The sequence below is a fragment of the Anser brachyrhynchus genome (assembly GCF_964034855.1).
Source record: "Anser brachyrhynchus genome assembly, chromosome: 10".
NCBI lineage: Eukaryota > Metazoa > Chordata > Aves > Anseriformes > Anatidae > Anser > Anser brachyrhynchus.
This window is the reverse complement of record NC_137705.1, coordinates 906168-924705: the sequence shown is the minus strand read 5'-3', so window position 1 is coordinate 924705 and position 18538 is coordinate 906168. Positions and strand designations below refer to the sequence as shown.

Genomic DNA, 18538 nt, shown 5'->3' with positions numbered 1-18538 from the left:
GGGCCGCATCAGAAGTGTTCTGATGTGAAAACTCAGAAAATCACAGGCTCCCAGTGGGAAGAGCCCCGGGACTGCTGGCCGGATGGCGTGGGGTGGTGCTGGCTGCTGCGACACCGCCTGCCTGCTGCTGCCCGGCATCGCCGGGCTGCTGGCCGTGTTTGCACACCCGCACCGCCATGTGCCCTAAGGGCCTCACGGGCGTTCATGTCGGCAGAAGAAGCCGTTAGCTGAACAGAAGTTTTTAGCCCCTTTTTGTATGAGGTCCTCCGGACTTGTCCTTCCGTGGCCGAGCTGGAGGCGGTCCATACACAGCGGCGTGGGGCACCTTGCTTCCCGGCTGGGCTGTCCACGAGCCTTCAGGATGCACGGGCAGCGTTTGGAGCTGGAAGCTTTTGTAGCAGGGGCAAGTGTCCGAACACGAAACCCAGCAGCCTGCTGCAGAGGCCATCCACAAGCTGGGCAGCAGGGCTGGGGCGCAGGTCTCAGCTTCCCCAGGGACTGCATGGGGCACTTAGTTAGCCCCAGCTACATGTGGAGCTGGCACGTGAAGCAGAGGTCTCATCTGGACAAGTAGAATAAATTACCAGGACAGGGGTCCATGAACCCTCAGGCAGTAAAGAAATACCGGGTTTACATCCCGGCATGAAGGCTGCAGGCGGGTGGCCACCCCCTGGATGGCCGAGCTCCCACCCTGATACCTGGGGACTCCAAGGCTTCGGGTTGTCTTGTTGGGTGGCTCCATGTGCTCTTGCTGCTGATGGTGCTTTTCGCTTTGCTTCCCCTCTGCATGGGCTATGTAATGACGCTTTTCCAAATTAGTTTATTTAATCCAGATGTTTGCTTTTTGAATAAACAAACATTCATAGTCCCTTGTCTGTATCATAGTCCCTTGTCTGTACTCAGCTTCTGTCTGGTTCATTAAGATTAGAGTCGGTTTAAAAAAAAAAAAGGTAGATATGTAGCGCACAGTTCCAGAACTGACAAGATTTAAAGTGGTCTGTGTGTCAAAAATGTAAATGTGTGTCTGTTCTGGAGAGCTGGGTCAGAGCTGAAGAATCAAAAGCATCCTATTTTCTGCATGCTAGAGGCAGGGGGAATGTGTGTGCATGCACTCAAGTGCATGTTAAGACCATTTAGAAATGTATTTTTATGAATTCCCAGGATGAGAGGTCTGTCCTTTCAATGGTCTTCCGAATGTCTGGAAAGACTAAAGGTGAAATCTGAAGCGAAAACTAAAGGTGAAGTCAGAGGCACAACTGAAACAGCAGGCCCTTGGACAAAGGGAGCAGGAACGGACCATTTTGTACCGATGGGGATGGGTTTCTCAAGGATGAGCAGTCTAGTGGGAAGATAAAAAAAAAATGGGAGCTGGGGCAGGAGGAGCAAAGCAAGCACTGCTTGAAGTAGCGCATGGTCGTGTGGCGGGACGAGCGCAGCTCGGAAACACACGTGGGTGAATTAAGATTGCGCAGGCAGCACCACCCTGCTCGAGCACTGGGAGCCTCTGCAGCCCTAGCTGTGTTGGGAAGGACTCCGCCTGGGCACACACCGATGCCTGGTCGATGCCTGGAACAAGCTGCTACTTCTAGACGAATAAGTGTACACAGACTGCGTGCATGGGAGCAAACAAAAAGGACATGGTAGTGCAAGATTTGTATGCATTAAGCCTTGAAGAAAAACGAGCTTCAAAGTGGTCAGAAAATTGCGGGAGACTGGTATTTTACAATGCCTCCCGAGGACTGGGAGTACTGGGTGTGCTGGCGTGGGTGGCAGAGCAGAGAGCTGGCTGCAGCTTTGCTTGCAGACGGTAACCCCGTGGAGCTGCCACCACTAGTGGAGTTGTTTTCCTTAAGCCCATTTTTACAGGGAACAAAGGTGTCTTTCAGACAGGAGTCTACGAGTTCCTGTAAAAACAGCCAGGCTGACAAGCCCAGCGCCCGCCGTGGCCCTCCTCCCCGATGCTTCCTGCAGCCCTCGCTTCTTGGCTCCCGCCGTACCCTCCTGCATTCCTCACATTCACAAAGCCATGTTCAATAAGTCTGCGGCACAGACACTCAAACAAGTTTATTCTCAGCGTTATTGGCTCCTGCTGTGACTCCTTGCACTTGCCTGCCTGCTGCTGGGAGGCTGTCAGGGCTGTCTGTGCGGCAGTGAGCACCCACGTACGTAGCTGCTGCGAGCGCAGCACAACCGCGGCGCGTCTTCCCCTCCCGCTGCCTTTCCTCCCGCAGCCCTTCCCTGCTGCATTTCCTCTTCACCATGGAAAGCACCCATAAAGCCCAGCACCCGAGATGAGGGAATGTGTCACTCCCCAGGTATATCTGAGTGCCCGTGGGACAGACGGAGGAGGTGCAGGCTGCGCTGCAGCTGGCAGCCTCAGGTCACGGCAGCGTGCCTCCGTGCCTCGCCGCAACCTCGCTGCACCGCGGCGCTCCTCGGCCGGGGCTCTGCTGCTGTGGCGCCGGGGTGGGCGTTCTGGGCCGTCAGGTCCTCTGGTAGCTTGCACCAGGCTATCTGCTTCTGGCTTTAGTGGCGTGCCATGAAATCTCTCTGGCTTGCACAGATGCATATGTGCTGTATATGAGTTGACTGCAAATAATATTTTAGTAAGACCACAAGGGTGGCTGCCCAGCACCGTGTGCATGCTAGATGTGCCAGCTCAAACCCACCTTCCTCACAGTGTTCCAGGCCAGTTATGGCTCTGGCATGTGGCCTTCTCTCAATTTGTGGTAAAAAACTTCAACCCGACCATCCCTGTGGAATCCCATAGCCAGCCTGCATGGACAGGGATCAGACAGCATCTGGGAGATTTGGGGCATCACGGCGTGTAAGGCGTGGCCAAAGAATTCGGCATCTGAAGGACCGAGTGCAGGGCTAGCGCTCAAGCCCTGGATGCTCTTTGAGAAGCAAACCTTTCCAACTGGTGTTCTGCTCTTTTCCAGATGTCTGTGAGCCAGCAGCAGTCGGGAAGAGGTGTGCCATGCTTACGCTGCAGAGGGACGTGCACAGGCTTCGAGCCACATTCTTGGAGGTAACGTCTCTGCAGGGATGGGCCCTACCTCTGAGGCTGTCCTTTGGGGTCCTGTTGATGTTGTATCGGTGGCTTTGAGGGCAAAGAAAAGCTGCAAAGTCCTTGGGCAGTGCTGGGATGGTGCAGGGAGGACACACTGTCTTGCTTGGACAAGCGCTGGGTGGAAACCACGCTTGTGCTCCCTGCTCTCTGTCCCCATTCCTTCACTGAAACTGCTCTTTTATTTTAATTTGGTTCGTGACTACTTCTTTAATTGATGCAATTAGAGGATGGTTTGAATCATACTTGTTGCAAGACCCTGCTGAAATACTTCAGGTTGCATCAGAGTTACTCTGTCCTTTTAAAACTTGATGGGAAAGTTGTCCAGCAGAGAATGGTCTTACAGACCCATACAGACCCATCTCTGTTCTATAGCCATTGTAATTAGGACTGTAGAATACCCTGAGCTGGGAGGGAGATCCCCAAAGGTCATCAAGTCCATCTTAAAATGGTGGACGCGTGGCTATCAGTTCCCCTTCCAGTGGTCACCTTTTTAAAGGCGTGTAAAGCCTCGTAGCAGGCGAGGTTTGTGCTCTGCAGTGGGAGGCTGGGAGCTCTGGTGGTGCCTTCGGGGGACAGCGCCAAGGCTGGCAGCGCTCTGCTCCAGCCCCGCGGCTCGCGCCAGGGAAGCCTTTCGGCCTATGTCACCAGCCCAGTTTGCATTTACCCTTTTAGCGTGGCTGGGTCTCGGTGGCAGAGCCTTTGAAAAAGCGCGTGCCTCCTGCCACCACAGTGTATCAAAAGGACGATCTCGCTTGTCGCTCGCAGGAAAATATGCAAGTCATGCAAATGCAGCCAGGAGGATCACAGCCTGAGCTCCGACTTGGAGGATGACCGGAAAATTGGCCGCCTGCTGACGGATTCAAAGTACGCCACGCTCACTGCCCGGGTGAAAGGAGGGGACGGTGTTCGCATTTACAAAAGGAACCGCATGATCATCACCAACCCCATCGTGTCGCGGAAAGACCCCACCTTTGACACCATCACGTATGAGTGGGCTCCGCCGGGGCTCACCCAGAAGCTGGTAAGGGAATACAGCTCAGCTTTGGAATAAAGGTACCATGAAAAATAGCAAAGCAGGTGGTTTGCCTCACAGAGCAAAACTGAACGTAATATTTAGTATTTTGGAAAGCCACGTAAATATCCAAAGCAGGTAGAAGAGAGGAATGGGTTGACTTTGGGTTTGTGTAGGCTTGCTTACATTTCTAATAGAAGTCGGTGCATGTTTTACAACAAGAAGGCTCGCTCCTTTGGTAACATTCACGTCCAACGAAACACTGCTGAGGAGAGATCCCATCTGGGCCATCCTGTGTGCAGCCCACAGGGGCATTGCCAGGCTCAGAGAGCCCAGAGGGGTGTGGAAGCAAGTCCTGCAGGCCCTTTTGGGGTGTTGTGAGCCCTGCACAGCCAAGTCTGGGCTGGGGTTTGATCGTCCCTAAACATGCCCCAAGGAGGCTGCCAAAGAGAGACGGCTGTGAAAGCTGTGGGACACGCACGAGGATGGTGGAGCTGCGCTGGCCACACGTTGAGCCTAGAGACCTGTTCCGTCTACGTCCAGCTCTGTAAATTACTCTGTTATGAAAACGGGCTTTAATGATAAGGCAGAAATAGCTGTCCTCCATATAGCAGTGGTTCTCTGCACGCCGAGGTTATCGGTAATGTTGGACTTGTGATAGGCCCGGCACCTCCGCTTCGTTAGGCAGGAGCGTAGGCGGCTCTCCCTGTGCCTCCACGCAGCAGACGGGCCTGGCCCCTGCCCCAAGCACAGCGCCGCGGCCGCTCGGGCACTGGGCCCACAGCCGCGGAAACGCCGTCATGGAGCCGGGGCGTAGCAGCCGGTGTGTCTGCAGCATTCGCTTCCTGGCTGAACTTTTTGTATTGCTGCTTTCCTTCATTTAGGCTCAGATGTGCCAGGCAGGGGGGTGATGGGTCTGGGGTAGCCCTGGGGTGGGTGCTGCAGCAGCCGGTCCCTGTCCTCCATCCCTGTCCCTGTCCCCAAATCCGTCCGCAGCGGGGCGGGCAGGCGAGCCGTCGGCTGCCTCCTGGCACACAGGCGCTGCTGCAGGCCCTGCCGATGGCCGCCCTCCAAGGGGAAGCGGGCGGAGGCACCTTCCTGCTCCTGCCGGCCGGCCTGGGCAGGCAGCATGGCACTGCCCGGCGAGGCAGGGTGCAGAGGGGAGGGAACCAGCAGCTCCCCCACTGAACCAGCACGGCGAGGGATGAATGCTGGAGCTAGACCCAGACCTGGTGCTGTTTGCCAGACTATATTCAGGACCTAAAAGTGAGCCCAGTGTGAACTGTCAGCGTGCATCAGCACGCAATGGTGCTTGTCTAAAGATCCTTCTGGAAGCAGGGTTTCTCGTGCTCTGCAGGACTTGCAGCTGGAAGCTACAGCCCCTGGGCTGTTTTTTGGAGCTTCCTTGCGCAAGGAACAGGAGGGGAAAAGGACGTTTGTGGCAACAGGCTCACTCTGCTGCTGTGCACAACCTGGAAGCTGGTGGGCAGCCGCACCGTGGGCAGCATGACCCCCCCAAGTCACCCAGAGCTGGTCCAGATGAAAATACTTCTGCTCTGAGCACACAAAGAACTCAGTGTAGAAAGGGGAGAGAGCAGGCATCGTCCCATGCTGTGGGGGCGGACCGAAAGCCCCCAGCCCCGTCCCACCTTCCTGTGCCTGGTTTGCCTGGGTCAGTAGTAATGCTGCTGTGGGAACGCATGGAAGTGGTTTCAGGCGTGTGGAAATCAGTTAGCCAGGAGAGGACTTCTGGAGGGAAAGCACTTAACTGAACTTTAACTGTGCTGTGGTACTGAGAACATTACACATTACACCGTCATTAGTGGACAGCTTTTGCTCTTCAAATTAAACAAATAGTTTAAAGCTGCTTAAAATTGCAACCAGATTTTTTAGAAGATGAATTGGGAAACAAATGTGGAAATTGCAGCTGCAGACCCAAGTGACAGACCTGTTATTTACTCTTAAACTCAGTAGTCCTCGCCCTGTTGGGAAGGCTGTACGGGAGGTGCCACGAGGTCCGTACTGGAAACGCAGATGGGCACGCAGCTCTGTAACCAGCTTGTGCTGATGGGAGCAGACCCCTGGGCTTTAGTAAAGGACCAAGACTCCCACTTACTTGACTGTCTGGCTGTTCAATCATAGTGCTTCTGCTTGTAGTTTCCTTTCTTTGACTTTTTTTTTTTCCTTTTGGTAGGAGCTAGCAAAGCAGGAATGTTTGTTTAACCAGTGTTTGCCTTCCACAGGTCCCAGGGGGAATTAGGGAACTTGTTGAGGGATGGGGAGAACAATGATGGCACTTCTCCAACCTAGCATGATTTATTAAGCAGCTGCCCAGCCCGGGATTTATCAGAAATTCAATTTTCACTGCTAAAAGCTGGCTGCAGAGAGGTGCTGCTGGCAGCTGGCACCTCGGGACAGGGTCAGCTCCGTACAGCGAAGGAAGCCCAAAGCCTGCTGTTGCCATGCTGCTTCCTTTGGTGACCCTGAGCGCAGACATGCCTCTTGCAGGCATACATCTGTGATTGTAGCGTGCAGCACTGAGCAGCAGGGCACAGCAGGGCCGGGTCCTCGACAGCTCCATGACCCAGAGCATCGCATTCAATCCCTGCAGAGCCAGCAAGGGGAGAGGCTCAAACGCAGGCGTTTCATGGAGCTTTGGAGCTTCTTGCCTCTCTGAGTTGAAGTAGTGCCTAAACAGATTGGAAGTTATCTGAGTTCAAGTAAACAGTGCTCAGGAACTTTGAAGACAACCTTGATAAATTTTGGCTTAATGATCAACTTGACAAACTCAGGAAGAATATTGGATGTCAACAATTCTTGATTAGTTCAAAAGGGACTTTGGCCAAAAAGCTTTTAGTGCATAACTGACTTGCTCCAGCGATTTCCTTCTGAAGGCAAAGTGGAAACTGTTTTTTTTTTGTTTTTTTTTTTTCATGTTGTTGTTGTGAAGTGAATGGTCCAATAACAGGGGAAGCTCAGAGTATGTTTTCATTAAGCCATGCCTGGATAAGTTATGATGTAGATATTCAGGGTCTTTGGGGAAAGTAGAAAGAGCAGTTCATAAAGTATCTCTTAAAAAAAAAAAAAGTAGTTAACAGTGCTGAAAACTTAAAATGGTTTTCCTCAAAATCACCTGTGCTAAGGCAGCATAATAAAGCATTTGACAGCAGTAATACATGATAGTAGCAAAAGAAGCAGCTTTTTATTATCCTTTATTTCAGTTTTTGGTGTCAGGTTGAATTATTTTTCCTGGTCTATTCTCTGGATACATTTTAAGACATCTGCAGTTATAACCTTAAGCATTCCCTTGACCGGGGGAGTGAAGTCACGCTGAATGTCTGCACAAATGCTGAGAAGTGCCACTGACCAGTCCGGCTGTCCTTTTAAGAAAGGCTTGAGGCATTGCTCAAAGCCTGGCACCAGAGAGGAGCAAGATGCTTCAGATGCACGTGCTGGCACTTTGCTGCTCTTGTAGCTCTGGTGTAAGTGTGCGTTGGTCCTGGCCCATTTGTACTGCATTCTTTCTTCCACTGAGATTACACCAAACTATCTGCTAGTGCTCTTGCTGCAGCTGAACCAAGCCAGCAGGCTGCCTTGTGTACTCTGTCTTAAAGTTCATCACCATACAGCAGCGAGATATTTAGTTTGCTTTTCTTTCCAGCTGTCAAGTATTGATGGCAGTATCTTTATTTTCTGAGGCACGCTGTGTGAGGCCTGGGATGAGCTTTAAGTAAATTTTTGTCTTTTGCTTCTGTAGTTTCTATTAGGCCTTTTGGCTTCCGTGAAAACCATCTTTGTAGCAAAAGTTTTTTACTGCATCCTCTGGCTTTGTAACCCATTTTTCCCAAGCAGCACCTTCTCCCATGAGGCTACCGCTGTGCCTCTGCAAACTGCTAGATACCAATCCTACCAGTGCACAGAGGCACAATAGACTGAATTTTGAAGTCTAATGCAATGTGCAGCAACATTAACATATGCTCCAAGACATGGGGAGGAAGGCCTGACTCCATTAAATCATTTGTTTTTTGCTGTCACAAAACTTCAAGGGGGAATATTGCCCTGAATATTGCTGTTTGGCTGCAAGTAGCTGGAGTGGAAACTGACTTTCAAATTTACAGAAGCATGATGAGCTGTTCAGTGTCACCTTTCTGTATTTAAAAGGCCATATTGAGCTAGACTATGTACAGTGAATAGTTAATCACTTCTCCATTCCTTTAAAATTCAATTTTCAAATGCTGACCAAGTAAGAAACAAATCTAATGCAGCTGGATGCTGGTCTTTAAAACTCAATGGCAACGAGCCAACTGGCTGCCCGTTTGCTCTTCACACTACAATAGGAAAAATGTCTTGAGTGGGAAACTCCCTTCCCTTTAAGCACCAGGCCAGAAAGAAGTTAAGTGCGCAGCCCCCCCTTCCTGCAGATGTTGCTCCAGCCTGGGACAGACCGCTCCAGGATCCGTTTACTCTGCTCTTATGGCAGTGGCTGGGGGCCAGCTGAGTAGGAGACTAAACTTCAGAGACGGTTTCTTGGCATTTGCTTCCCACGTTGCAGGGCATCAGTGGCAAAACACCGTCCCTTTATTGCAAAATCAATAGTCCAGTAGCGTGGGTCTTGGAGATGCAGACTCAACAGACATCTGATTACTTTTTTTATTAGGATTTTATGTGAATTGTAAAGGGACTTTTCACTATAAATTGTGCTGCATGAATTCAGTGGGGAACTGTGGGGTGCTGTTCTCGGTTCCTCGCTGTAAGGAACGTGTTTCTCAGGCTCCCAGTCCCTATGGGCAGGGTGACACTGGCTGATCTCCAGTTTACGATGAACTTTGATGGGTTTCTGGGCTTTTCAGCAGCCTTGTTGTCTGTCCTGCTGCTGGCGAGGGAGGGTGCGGTGGGATCTGGACGCCAGCCAGCGAAGCCAGCAGGAGCTGGGGGAGCTGTCAGTAGGTCGTTGTCTTTTGGCACTGCCCGAAGTGCACGACATGAGGAGCTTCATGCAAGCATAGCCTGCGGTGTCTGATGCTGCAATGATCTGGTTCGGGTAAACACAGCGAGGTGTGCAGCAGAGCAAACCCACTTCTTTCTCTGTTTTCTGAGGATGAAAACTGTCACTGATCAGCGATAGCCTGGCTGCTGCCTGCATCTGAGTAAATTTGGCCTTTTATCGCTAAACGGCGGGTTGGAAGTTGAGTGGGGGAGGCAGGCAGGGGGTCGGTGATGCTGACTGTCGCCTCTTGCCCCCTCCAGGCCATGCAGTACATGGAGCTGCTCCCCAAGGACATGCAGCCGGTGGCGGGCACCGACGGGGCCTACCACCGCCGGCGGCAGCTGATGAGGCAGCTCCCGGTGTACGACCACGACCCATCCCAGTGCCGCGGCCTGGCCGAGGGCGAGGTGAAGCTGATGGAAGACTTCGTGAAGAAGTACAAGGCCGAGGCGCTGGGCGTCGGGGAGGTGGCGCTGCCAGGCCAGGGCGGCAGCGGGAAGGAGGAGGGGAAGGCGCAGGACACGGGCTCGGCCGCAGGCAAGACCCCCGAGACCACCAATGGGGCCCTGGAGAGCACGCCCGCGGCAGGGCTCTACGTAAGTGCTGTGCTCTGTGGTGGGACGGGCTGGTGGCAGTGCCCTGCCTCTGGGGTGCTTTGGGGGCAGGTACGGTGTCAGCTGAAAGAAAGCAACAGACAAACGTGCCAGCAGGAATTTCCTTCCCTTGTTTACAATACTGCTCCTGCTCGTCCAAGCCTGCTGTAATGCCTTTCCAAACCGGCCGAGCAGTGCCGGGATGCTTGGTGGCATCACAGCGTGCTGCAGTGCAGTGGTGGGAGAGGCACCGGTGGGGCCCCCATGTGCTCCTCCATCCCAGCCGGGCACAAGTACCCATCCAAGAGCCATGAGGAAGGGTTATCTTTCCTCCCCATCCTCATCCCTCCACAGCAGATGCCTGTTGAACCACCAGGGCATGTAAGTGCCTTTTGTTTCCTGCTTGCTGTAGGAACCAATGATTTCAACGTTGGATTCTTGGCAGCTCTGAAAGATTGAGCTTGATATGTTCCCAGGTGACTGTGTAAAAATAAGATCAGAAACTGTGCGTAACTGCAAGTTCAAGTATTTTCAGCTAAGCCTCCAGAGCAGTACAAATAGAGAGAATACAAGTGACTATAGGTGGTGGCTCAGCCTAATTAATGCAGAGCTATGAACATGGAGACAGTACTGCAGGGGCCATGATTACTCTGGAGAACTTTGAACAGAGCATGCACGTCTCCGGACATAAAAACACATTTCCACAAGGAAGCAATTGAGATTCCCTAGCACCCTTTTAGATTTATGTTCTCTAAGTGCAGTTGAGTGGCCATGGTGACTGCTGAACAAATGCTTATCATAAGATATGTTGAGTGAAAATATTTCATACTGGCCCATGTGAGGGTAACTTGCAGCAGAGGATTTAAAGCTGAAAAAAATGGTATCTGAATGTTTTTAAGACAAGATTTTTCTAGCAACTACTAAACTGAGATTGTAACATGTTAAGAGCAGTTTTCATTTTCATTCCTTATTGGGTAATGTCTCCCCTCTGCTATGTCCTTTTCTATTAACACATATCTGACTTTCAGAGTCCAGTGATGCAGCAGAAGTTTTTCAGTATAATAAAACATTGATTTGGACAAAGAATTTTAAGCTAAAAGAAGCCAAAAAAGGAAGGTTTCTATTAAATTCATTAATAAAAGTCATCTTAGCAATGAGGGTTTATTTAGCCTACAAGATTGTCCTTCCAAATAAATACATAACTGTGATGTTATTCTTCTTAGACTTTAAAACATTATTTTTCTAGAGGCACAAGCTGGAAAATGGAATTGCTGCAAAATCAGTTGTAGGAGATGCTCTCTGACTAACATGCTGTGCAGCTCAGCTCCCAGCACACAGCAGAGGACTATGGTTTCTCACCATGCCAAAGACAGACCTCCTATTTCCCACTCTACCAAAACACCCATCATTTAGTGTGATCTCCAGTGCAGGAGTTAGAGCAGCTGAAGTAAAGTGGATGGACGATGTCCCAAAAAGGTGAAATGTGCTGAACTTCCAGAAGATCTGCTGGTTTTCACGAAACTGCATGGAGAGGAAAGTTCTGCCATAGAAAAATAAGGCAGCAAACTTTTCCATAGTAGCTTATGTCAGTGTTAAATAGTACCAAGTTGGAAGAGGAGGAGGAAGAGGAGGGAGCCCATCTTGGTGTGGGCTGGGCTGGCCTGGCTGGTGTTGGGATGTTCCCCATTTCCTCTGTGTGTTCCAGGCCTGCTTCTGTGGGGCACCCTTGTATTGTGCAATACTGTACCGTGTGTGAAATGGGTTGTTTCGTAGCTATGTGATAGTAATTTTTGAGTCCTTGCTGTTCTTGCTAAAACATCATAATTCCTCTTTCTTCCCTGCTATCCTATCCATGCACGTTTCCTTCATCCTGTTCCTGAGATTTCCAGTTCCTTGTGCCCCTCTAACAACCTGATTCTGCATGCTTTAGTGCAGACTGCATAACAGATTTGTCAGTCCTTGAAGAGACAGTCCAAGATGCAAATGCTCTTATTATGTAGCACTTTGCAATATGCGTGAGGCTGAAAGTCAAGATGTGAGCAAAAAAGAGCTCCATAAAGACTCAGAATAGATGTTAAGGGGACTGAGAAATGAGGTGCCCAAAGGCAACGACACTGGAGGTGTTCACGTCTGTGTTCAGAGCTGAAACGTAGATCCACGCGCCCCAGATGTGGAGGTTTAGGTGCCTCTAAGCTTGTGTGACCAGCTTCTATGCATTTCCCAAAGGCCGGGTGTTAAACACAAACCCTGTCCCCAGGGCTCCTGAGGAAGCTTCCCCAGGCCTCCTTCCACTGTTGCTCTGCAGGACACCAGAGGTGATGCCCACGAGTGCCAGCAGGCTGCCCGGAGCCCTTTCAGGGCATGGTGTCCTCAACTGAGAGATGTTTGTGCTGACCCTCAGGGACCTGCAGGACTGCAGCAATGAAGCAGGCTTTTTGAGAAGACATGACTGCCTTGGGTTCAGGGATGGGCCCGGGGCAATGTGGTGCTCAACTGTGCATTTTGGAGATCCTGATTCTGAAGCGCTTTGTCATGATTCTTCATTGAGTCCATTAAAAGTAGGACACAGATTCTGGTCTGTTTGATACCAACCCTTTTAGCCAGCACCAGCAGCCTGATTTTACCTACTTCAGTTCAAGGCGTCAGTCTGAGCTATAGATTTACGAAGGCTGGGTGTAAAATATCCTGGCTTTAGAAGAGAATGAGCCAAGACGGCATCAAGTGCTGCACCAAGACACATGCAGGAGTGATTTCCTCGGGTGTTTGTGTGGTCCCTGTGTGAGGGCAGTTAAGCCTCCTGTTGCACGCTCGGGCCAGCTGTGTTGAAATGGTGTGTAAAGGAAAGCACACCGGGCCAACGTAAATCACCACGGGCAAGGCATCTGAGCTCAAACAGCTTTCTGAACTCTTCTCACCTGCAGAGAGGGGCCCCATCACTGCAATATGTCTGTCCTGTTAGCTAAATGTTTTCCACCGAGCACAAAATCATCTTTAACCCTCCCAGAACTGGAAAATCTTTCAGCGTTGTATTGGAATCAAATAAATCAAAACCTTAAGCAGTTGACCAAAGTTAGCCATTGTCCCAGTATGTTTGAGGCCAGCAGTCTCACACGTACTGGGCAGAAGCCTCATGGCATCCAGGGAGCCCCATCTGTGGGAGCTGCAGTTGCAAAACAGCAGCCAGGGGAGAGAGCAGCCTGAAAAAGCTTAGGGGAGAGAGGGACACTTTCTTGGCCAGCACCTCTGGTAACTGCACTAATAAAGTCTTCAATCATCTTCTACATGATGGAGATGTAAAGTGAGTGCTAAGCTGTAATCCCATCTCAAAACTGAAGAGCCACTTTTTAATTAGTGTGGTACATGACAGGAGAATATGTTATATGATGCTTAGGAAAAGCCTAGTGAAAAATTGCCACAGAAAGGAACAGCAAAATAAGTTGTTGGGTTCTTTTTAACAGTTCTTATTGGCAAGAAATTTGAGCTCAGACTTGGAAAGCTGCTCATGTTTGTTCTTGCTGCTAGATCTCGCAAGATAAGCGGGGCTGGGGAGGGTGAGTGGAGGCTGCTGGAAGGGTGGAAGTGTAGGGGCAGCTGTGGGGCCGGGTGCTCTGGGGCAACGAGATGCTGCTCAGGTCTGGTGCCCTTGGGAGGTGTCGGGGATGTGGGGACACCGGTCCCCTGGGGTCAGCACGGAATTCGTCCTGACCACACCGCCCTTGTCGGCGCGCCGTGGTGCACGGCGAGTCACGCCCCGCCGGCCACAACGCTCTGAGCGCTGCCACGCCACTGAGTTGTTTTGTTCTTCTGTCTCCTACAAGACCAGAAATAGCATGGCTTCTGCAGCACGCTGGAAGTTTATCCGTTCGCTTGCGTAGTTCTTGGGAGTGCTTAGAAATGCTGCCGGAGCCCGTCAGGGTGGAAGGAGCGCTGTAGGCAGACATAGCCCCCTCCGGGCTCGCAGGAAAGCCAAGCCATAAAACATTGAGCGGCTTCTCTCACGCAGCCTTCCCCAAAATGCCAGACTTGCTGGTAAAACAGGAGATGCCCCTCACGTCTGTGGCACCACTCCAAGGGCTGCATGGGGCTGTTCCCAAAAGCCTGGGCTGGACAGAGGAGAAGACAACAGCAAGATGTGTGGCATGCTGGAAATACTTGCCCTGGTGGTGCGGTCAGGGCGTTGCTCCTCATCCACCGCCTCATTGCAGCACCCACACAGCAGCTCCACCTTCTCCAGCCCCAGGGCATGTTGCTTAACGCTGCATCGTGTTTGTATAAAAGCTTCAGGCAGACTGCTGCAAGTGGCTGGCAGAAGCCTGGCCTGGCAGCCAAGGCTGTGCTGGAAGGGGCTCCAGCCCTGGAGCATCCCTCTCGAGGGCTGAGGAAGCGCAGGCTCGGCCACCGTTGGCCTGACCTGGATTACCCAGACTTAAACGAGGACTCAAGTGGCTGGCCCTGGGCTGGGAGAGGAGAGTTTTAGAGCTCCCTTTAACTAACCACAGGGTCACCCTGCAGGCACAGACAGAGTAAGCCCCGTCAGTCTCACCTACAATATGCACAGAGGATAATTAATCTTCAGATCAGCCAGGTCCAATTCTCTTTGGACTGTTGTAAATTGAGAGCACTGTGCAGAAATCTGCAGAGTGACATCTGTCTCATATGCAGGCATGTATGTTAAAAGACAGTGACAAAAGACCAAAGTTCCTAATCTCTGCGCAAAATATCCGTCTTTGACGTGCCACATTTTTCTGCACTGCTGGATGTCTTAACTTTTTCTCAGAGAGTGTTTTGATTTTAGTGCAGGTTGGTTTTTATTTAGGGGAATACCCAAGGCCACGTATGCAGCTGACGGGGGTAGTGCCAGCCTTATCCGCCTGAGGACCTGGCTGGAAGAGAGTGAGCACTGCTCCAGATGAGGGCTGCCAGATGCATATTTATAATGACTTTTAATTACGATTTGGTGCTCCATCCACACTGAGCACTGGTCCAAACGTTTCCAGAGGATGTGGGGCAATGGATTTGGAGATGTTGCTCCTGTTGGCCGTGAGCGCCCTGTGATAGCGTCAGTGTTCGCTGAGTCCTGCTGCAGGATTAAGACATTTGTTCCCAGCACTTCCTTTGAGCTGCAGCCCTTGCTTTCTCTTCAGCTTACTGTTTTCTTCTCTTCCACCTCGCTGCACTGTTTCTGTGGCCTCACTGCAGACTGTTTTCTGCTTGCCGAGCCTTCCAGGCTGATATAGCTGTGAAATTTGGCTTTGGCGTTCTTAAATTTATCTCCACAGAACAAGAGCTAAAACAAAAACAACCTAAGCCGCGCAGGCCTGGAATTACACGCTTTATTTCCCCTGTCCTCCTTGGCGCTATGGGACACCGAGCAGGAACACAGAGGGTCCCTTCAGACCGCTTGGAAGCAGGAAGCGTTGAGGACACGCTCTGAGATTACATGTGTTGTTCTGTTTTGCTGAGCTGCTTACCAGCTGCCTAATTAAGAACGATGCATTGAAATAATGCCATAAAGCAGAACCCAAAAAAAAACCAGCCGGCGTGGGCAGCGAGCGCCGCGCGTTTCCTCACACCCCGTGCCACGCGGTGGGAGCGTCACACGTGCTCTCTCTTGCAGCACTGCGAGGCCTGCAAGCAGGCGGTGCCGGCGGACTGCCCCGTGGTGTACGCGGACCGGGCCGGCTACAGCCGGCAGTGGCACCCGGCCTGCTTCGTCTGCTGCCAGTGCGCCGAGCCGCTCGTCGACCTCATCTACTTCTGGAAGAGCGGGGCCGCCTGGTGCGGGCGCCACTACTGCGAGAGCCTGCGGCCGCGCTGCGCCGGCTGCGACGAGGTAGGGGCGCGGGGCCTCGCCATGGCCTGCTTGGGGCTCGTCGGGTGGCACCTCTGCACGCGGCGGTGCTGGGGCCGCAGGCATTGTCAGCCGCAGGAGGGAGGAGGGTGGTGGTGGCCACGGTGGTGGCCGTGTGCATGTCTCGGTGGCGCAGCGGCCCCGCTCCTGATGGAGGGAAAGAGCTGGAGCGCTCCTTCCGTGCCCCTACAGGGCCGGGGTCGCAGAAACGAGCAGCAGTCTGTTTGTCCCGCAGATCATCTTCTCGGAGGACTACCAGCAGGCAGAAGGGATGGCCTGGCACAAGAAGCACTTCACCTGCCTGGAGTGCGAGACGCTGCTGACCGGCAAAGCCTTCAGCCTGGACAAGGGCAGCCTGCGGTGCGCGACCTGCAGCAGGAGCAAGCGCCTCTGAGCAGGGGGCGGCTGCGGCAGGCGCTCGGGGCTGAGACGGAGTCGGGGTGATTTGACAAGAACGTGAAAAATGGACAGTAAAACAAAAAAAAATAGAGCCTGGCTATTCACTTTGCAGCTAAGTACCCCCTTGCATCCAACACAGTTCTGAAGGAGGAAATTTCCCAAGGGAGGAAACAAAGGAAATCTGTACGCCTGTGGGGTGGGAGGTACCGGTGTATCTCACTAGGAGGGGATTGAAAAGGAGGGTTCTGTGTTGTTTTACAAAGTGTCTAAAAGCTTCTCATGACTAAGATCTTGCAATGTTGTTTTAGAAATAACACATCTCAAAAATAATTTTTGGCACACTAAACCTATGGTCATGGTTAAAAACAAGGGTTGCTTTTATTTTTGAAGTCCATACTGGAAGTTTTACACTAACAGAATGCTGACAACTGTACTAAATCAATGGTTTTGAGCAATTTGATTAACCCGAGTGATTACTTTCTGAAATCAAATGTTGTTGAATTGCAGCAATGCATAGCCGTAGCTTTCTCCAACATGTACAATAATGTAAAAATAGGTAACGAGGTGGTGCACGGAGTGATCGGTTTAACCTTACTGAGAAGGGAACTGTGCAGACCGCCCCAAGGGCAGGAGGTGCTGGGCAGCCGACTAATTCAACTGGTCTGGGTTTTAGCCATGGAGCTGGAATGCAAACATTCCTGGCAGTTCTCGCCCAAACCCTGTTCCCAGTTTTATCTCACTTGCCTCCTACTGTCTGTTATTTCAAGCGAGTGTTTGCACAGAGAGGCATTGTGCTCCCACCGTTCACTGGAGGTAGTTAAGCATTTAAAGTATGGAACTTTTTCAGCTGCTTTCTGAGCAGGAGTTTTATGGAAAACAGCTTTCCAGCTTAAGCTATCCTAGGTTTTTTTTTGTGCCTGAAATGCTGCGATGTCAGTTTTTTTCCCTTTAGTAAGTCAATGACCCTCTCCAAGAAATAGGGACATGCAGTCTCCTTTGGAAGCCTGCAGCATCTGTGTCCTGCACGGTGGCACAACTGCCCCAGACTCTGGTCCTCGTGGTGCAGTTCTCCAGCCCCGAGTGAGGCCAGCATCGTGCGTCAGGTCCCGTGGGATGACATTGTCCCAAGATCTGCACTGCATCTCTGCTGATGATGTTTGTTCCCTCCATCGTGCAAAGCTTCTGTTAGTCACAGAAAATGTCAGATAGTCCAGGCTGGCAGATGTCTGTGTGCTCGGTCTCTTTTCTTATACTAAATGTCTACATTATTTGCCAGAAAGAACTGGAATATTTTTTGCAGAGATAAGCGTATAAGGAGCTCACCATTGCTAGGTTTTCATTCCACTGCAGAAATTGCTGGTTTCTCTCCTTAAAACCAACTCAATGCTGTGGATCTTTGCTTGCTTATGTTTGAGTAACTTACAAATGAGCTTTGGTGGAAGCCATACCTGCTGCTGCATGTTAGTCGCGGACCAGACTCTGCCCCTCTGCCATGTGCAGGGGGACGCCCAGCTCCCCTGGTGTGAGGAGCAGGCAGTGTCGGTCGGTCACTGTCTCACTGCAGGTGAGGCAGATGTGGTGTAAGATGCATCTGTATGTTTGCTGGGGGTGGTGTCTAACGCTTTTTCCACCCCTGTGCTTTTGTGTGGTTGATTTTCCTGAAAACACTAGGGTGTTTAAGAAGAGTGCATAAAACCCTACCTCCAGAGCTGGAGCAGAGCGTGAAAATCCCGAGGCGGCAGCGACAGCCGTAGCTGTGGGGCGAGGGATGTGTGCCGCAGGGTTCCGCCGTGTGCGTGCCCCGGGGGTCCCTGCAGCACTTTGTCCGCCCGACGCATCCCAGGCCCTTTGGTGGGTACACCGAGAGTCTGGGGGATCGCTTCTGTCAGCTCAGGAGGGTGCCACCAGCCAACGGGGGACGTGTAGATGTAAAGTTTTGAAGTTGTGCTAGGAATAATAAAGCTCCCTTGGAACAGCCTTAGATACAGGCACTTTGGTTACAAGCAAAATGGGACTGAAAAATAAAACCCAGTGCTTAGCTTTATTGCCTCTTCTTTCTTTTGTTACAATGGAAATGTTCAATCTTTGTAAATTATTTTTAAAGGCACAGCATAGTTCTAAACCCTACAATGTTAAGGCAGCCAAAATGCATACAGTCGGTGTAAGCAGTGGGAGAAATAGCGTGAATCACTTAGGAAACGTTGTTTCAGCAAAGACCTTAACATCCAAACAACATTCCTTGATGGGAAGTCATTGTCCATTTGTGCACGCAGCTGGTTACCTCTAGAGTGATTTGCCTGTGAGGTAGGTGCATGGCATTACCCGCATTCAAAAAACAGGGAGTGCAAGAAAAATCAATAAAACTCTGAGTTTTTAAAAGTGAAAGACAGTTAACTGAGTAACTGCTGCCAACAGGCTGCTGCCACCTCTTGCCAGGCGTTTTGCTTTATTTTGTCGTGGTTGGCCACACTGTCCCTGCCGAGTGTTTGTGCTGAAATGAACGGGGAGGAGGGCGAGCCCCGGCGGGGTGTTTCTTCAGTGCCAGTGTCTGATCGGGGAGCTCAGAGTCCCCCTCCAGAGCCACTTCACCCTTGTATTGAAGCTGGGGTCGGTGTCGGGGTGT

General features: G+C 51.4%; 1 protein-coding gene across 5 annotated transcripts in view; it reads left to right on the top strand.

Moving 5' to 3' along the window:
• Nucleotides 1–17959, top strand: part of LMCD1 (LIM and cysteine rich domains 1) — a 30427-nt gene extending 12468 nt beyond the window's left edge. For 3 of the 5 annotated variants that reach the window (XM_080605459.1, XM_080605460.1, XM_080605462.1), the window contains exons 2-6: nt 2943–3031; nt 3839–4094; nt 9333–9668; nt 15283–15498; nt 15752–17959. In XM_080605459.1, the coding sequence (XP_080461585.1) occupies nt 2943–3031; nt 3839–4094; nt 9333–9668; nt 15283–15498; nt 15752–15910 (1056 nt within the window). In that variant the 3' untranslated portion in view covers nt 15911–17959. Of the gene's footprint in view, nt 1–1916; nt 2163–2276; nt 2316–2942; nt 3032–3838; nt 4095–9332; nt 9669–15282; nt 15499–15751 lie in introns of those variants that run through there. The other 2 variants (XM_080605458.1, XM_080605461.1) reach the window with 2 other exon arrangements.
• The last annotated feature ends 579 nt before the right edge of the window (nt 17960–18538 follow it).